The sequence below is a fragment of the Cynoglossus semilaevis genome, chromosome 1, assembly GCF_000523025.1.
Source record: "Cynoglossus semilaevis isolate Cse_v1.0 chromosome 1, Cse_v1.0, whole genome shotgun sequence".
In the NCBI taxonomy this organism is placed as follows: Eukaryota; Metazoa; Chordata; class Actinopteri; order Pleuronectiformes; family Cynoglossidae; genus Cynoglossus; species Cynoglossus semilaevis.
The window spans coordinates 7,577,108-7,581,430 of NC_024307.1; the positions used below are offsets into that span (position 1 = coordinate 7,577,108).

At 40.8% G+C, this 4,323-nt stretch overlaps 1 protein-coding gene across 2 annotated transcripts in view; it reads left to right on the forward strand.

The window, feature by feature from the left end:
* The first annotated feature begins 1,247 nt into the window (after positions 1-1,247).
* Positions 1,248-4,323, forward strand: part of LOC103377665 (lysophospholipid acyltransferase 2) — a 42,908-nt gene continuing 39,832 nt past the window's right edge. Inside the window, exon 1 of one of the 2 annotated variants that reach the window (XM_025061743.1) lies at positions 1,248-1,551. Coding sequence is in view for 1 of the 2 variants with exons in the window: in XM_008308552.3 (XP_008306774.1) it covers positions 1,468-1,551 (84 nt within the window). In the remaining variant the exon portion in view is untranslated. The remainder of the gene's footprint in view (positions 1,552-4,323) is intronic. The other variant, XM_008308552.3, reaches the window with a different exon arrangement.

The window sequence follows — 4,323 nt, forward strand, 5'->3', positions numbered from 1 at the left end:
CCGTAGATTCCATTTTTTTAATACACGACAGGTCAAAACCGATGGTTGTTCCAGAGGGATGGGTCGCCATCTCCCCTCCCACACCAACACCATTTTAATGTGACCAAAGATACCCTGCCGCCAAGATAGTTCAACTTCTGCACCAGCAGGTATGGCAACCCATGGCTCTACTGTCGAGGGCAACAAGCCTGTCATTTCCGATATCCGTATACAAGCAGAGTAAACAGAGAAAATAAATACATTTGACAAAATGCTACTTTTACTTTATGTTTTTATTCAAAGAAATGCTGTTGACGACATTTACAAATTAATTAAAACAACATAAAAATGCTTTTTTTTAGACACTTACAAAATAGTATTACGTATTTGCAATTCTACACTTTCGATTTCGTTTAAAGCATCCCCTGCATTTTATTACAGTTTAACTAAACCGAGCCTCTTGTACAAAAATATGTTTTAACCTATTAAGGGTGACAAACGTGATGATGCAATATTCACATGTGAGAATACACAAAGGGTGGGCTACGTCATATTTGCTATACAGGGCATGGTATGTTTTTATAAGGATAATATAAAAGACCTAGGATTTGATGTTGTTTCGTAACAGAAACAATACTTAGGTATCTTCATATTTTACAACTCTGTGGTTGGCTGTGTGTGTTTTTTTGTTTCACTTTGTTTTTAGAACTTAGACAGCAATACAGCAAAAGAAGCTCAAGTTAGTGGGGATGATTAAAATTAGCACAAAACCGACTACATATTTGCGTAACAAAAATAACAATAAGCTGTATTATTGGTTGAAAGACAGTGGAACAAGGTAAGCAAATAATATGGATAAGGTTAGCAAAGAAGAAAACTTAAAGTAAATCCAGAAGTGACTGAAATTAGATTAGCCCAGAAGCTAAAAGTGCTAAATTAATATTTTTTAGAAATACATCTTAAGTTTAAGACTTATATTAAAAAAAGAAAATGTTTGTAAAAGCATTGAAAATGTAGTCAGAATCAGCTGAGCACTGTATTAGCAAGAAACAAAACAGCAGTTTAAGGTAGAAAAAACTAATGACCAGTCGTGCTTTCCAAACACTTATTGTAAGTAGAAAAGGCACTTCATAAAAGGACTAAAACAAATGCTATACAATTTTTAAACAGTAATCTTTTTACATCGTAGTTTAAAACAGTAGTTAGAAAACAGTTTTGTGGGGTACGGTGGTTGTACAGGGAGTCGGACAAAAACGGATGTGCATGGCACAATCTCGCTGCAACTACTACTCTTTGTGCGGTGGTGTGTGCTGTGGATTACAACCGACCAGTGCGTCGCAACAACAGCAGCAGCAGCAGTAGGAGCAGCGGCAGCAGTGAATTTCACATCACAGCAGCAGAAGGAGGAGGAGAAGAAAGAGGGAGAAGAGAACAGGAGGGACAAGAAAGAGACACAGGGAAAAGGGATTTACGGATCCTCGACCAAGCATGGCTACACAAACGACAGCATCATGCACCGGATCCACATTACTGCAGCCCATCAGCGACATCATCAACCTCCCTCTGGACCAGGTAGGCTTTTTGGGTGGATGTAACAGTATTTCACGATCGGCCCCGGGTTCAAAACGATGCTTTTGTTTTTAAACTGCATATTCATGTGTGTTAGCATACATATCTGTCACGTTAGCACTGGACTGGGATGGTAGTGGGCACGTCTGCGCCGTTTTCGCCCAAGTGCGTTAAGGATTCAGCAGAAAAAGGACAACGAAAATCAGTGTCATTGTCTGGATCTGACCATCGGCTTGTCAAGCCTCACCACAGCTGTCTCCTCTGTCGATGCTCAGAGCTTGACTCCAGTGGTTATGAGCCTGACATCACCGCTGGACCTGATCTCCATCAGTCTAATCTGGATTAAGCACTTACATTTCACTTAGCATTCACTTCATCCACACTGCCACGATGCAGTTATTTCAAAAAATATTTTTTTAATCACTGATAAGAACGCTGTGTATCAACCACGACCACTTGATTCTGGATTTTTCTTTTCACCCAGTGACACAGTCTTCAGCGGTTTAAGGTTTGGTACCTTTCCCCAAGCACACTTCAGCTTCATGTAGACCAGGGGTCTCCAACTCAAATGAGCTGAGAGCCTCTCATTACCAGAAATCCCAGATATTCTTTGAAGAAGTAGTATTTGTTTAATAATACTCCAAATCAAACAGCTGAAACAAATCTTTATTAATGACCCACTGAATCATTTTAATAATTGATTTTTTTTTAAAAAGAACTAAATATACACCTCAAGGAAAGAATTAATTTATTATTGACGTCAAGTCGAGGGCCTGAAGGGGTTGGCTTTGTGCTTTGGAAATTGGCCCATGGGCCACGAGTTTGAGAGCAATGATGTAGAGATCTGTACCACGGATCGTCACAGGTTATTGTCAGTTTGTAAATGCATAATCGTGTGAGTTGATTTATTCTAAATCAAAGATATAATTGGCAGGCATTCGCTAAAACAATCATTTACATACACAGTGAAGCATTCACGATTTTCCTTTATTTTCAAGGTACATGTAGTTAAATTCTCTCTGTATACAACGTGTGTGTCAGACCTGTTCAAAACTGTGGAGATCACAGCTGAAGAACCAGTCAGGGCATAAACTGGCACTGACATGTGGTTGTTTGTTTATTCGCCACACCTTCTGCAGTTTTGAACCAGTGCCAGAATGAGTTCTTCACTAGCCTACAGTGAATGTGGGTCGTTGTGATTCATCATTAGTTATTTTTGGGTAGACATTAGTTTACGTTGTTTGCATTGTGTGCATAGAATATTTTCTGTAAACATCTGTCAGCGCTACGCCTACATGTGGCTCAGGCCAGGTTCGAACCCTGTGTCTGCTTTGGTTCGTTGTGACATTGTGAGAGTGGAACCATGTTGGTTGATGCCAATTCATCAGACGCACATTCACTGTGACAATTTCCTGCTCCTCCACAACACTTCAGTTCCTTCACAAGGAACTGAAGTGAATGTTGAATGTGAATGTTCAGGGATGTAGGTTAGATTTTTTTAATTATGTGGGTTGGTCATAAATTAATAAACAGATTGGAGAGCAATTCTCAGGGATGCTAAGAAATATGCTAGTCGACCGGAGAGTGATTGGAGTCAAAAGGTCTTTGGCTTGATCATCAACGACTGGCGACCGGTCAGCACTGGATTTGCAGCCTGTCATTTTCTGAGTCAGAGAACAGGAGAAGATGTTCACTCTGACAACCTGGAGATAAATCGTCATCAGTTTGGAAGTACGTTATAGAGAGCAAAGATACTTCAGGTCTTAATAATAGTAAGGTTAACCATGGTGAACCTAATTTGACACATACATCATGCAGCTGAACCTGTCGAGCGCAACCAAATCGAGCATTTTTTTTTTCTGACGTAGCGTTACCAGAGCTTTTTCAAGTCGTGGGAAGGTTTGTTTACTTTGGCACGGCATGTTATTAAAAAAAATCATCTCTCAGGTGACAAGGTGGAGATGTTTTTGGTTGACAAAAAGAACAAAAACAAAAATGTGCCATTAAAAGAGCCCTAGTCCCACAGGTGTGCCGTACATGTTGGTGAAGCCACTTCATCTGCTGGAGACATGGAGACGTCTGACAGACTTCTGAACCACTTTGTTTTCTAAGGGAGCTAAAAAAAAAGCATTGTTTGATATTCCCTCTTCTCTTCCCCCTGCACTTCCCACTTCAATAGACGGAGAATGCTATCTTTTTCTTTCTTATCTGCATGTGGTCACACACAGATGAGACCATTTCCTCTGACGAGTGCTTTCACAAGCTTTATGACTGTATTCACTGATTGAACACCAACTCACACCAGTTGTGTTGCGTCCTCCGCTGACGTCTGGTCAAAATGAGACTTTCAATTCATATTGAAGGTGCTCGTCCGACGTCGACATAAGTCGGGTCTTGTTGCCGCTTGGAGGTGACGATAGCGCCACCCTACCTGCATGTGCAGACAGGAATCTCTCATTATGCGTCTCCACCCTGAAGACATGTAATACTGTGACAATGAATGCTGCACGGCAAGAATTCACCCACGCTGTCTGGTTTGGTCTTTGGAACCGGAACATTTCCTGTAGTCTCAGGGTCTGGAACATAAACTGTAAATGGAATGATTTGTAGCAACAGTTATTCATCATTAATTTTTAACGTTTTCTGCAGCCTGTGTCACAGTTTTTACGCGCCTTGCCTCGGTGCTAGAGCAGTTCACTCAATGGAGATCCACCAATCATTGAACAGGAAATGAAACGCCCCTCCCTCTGTCATGTATTTCACTGGTATTGACTC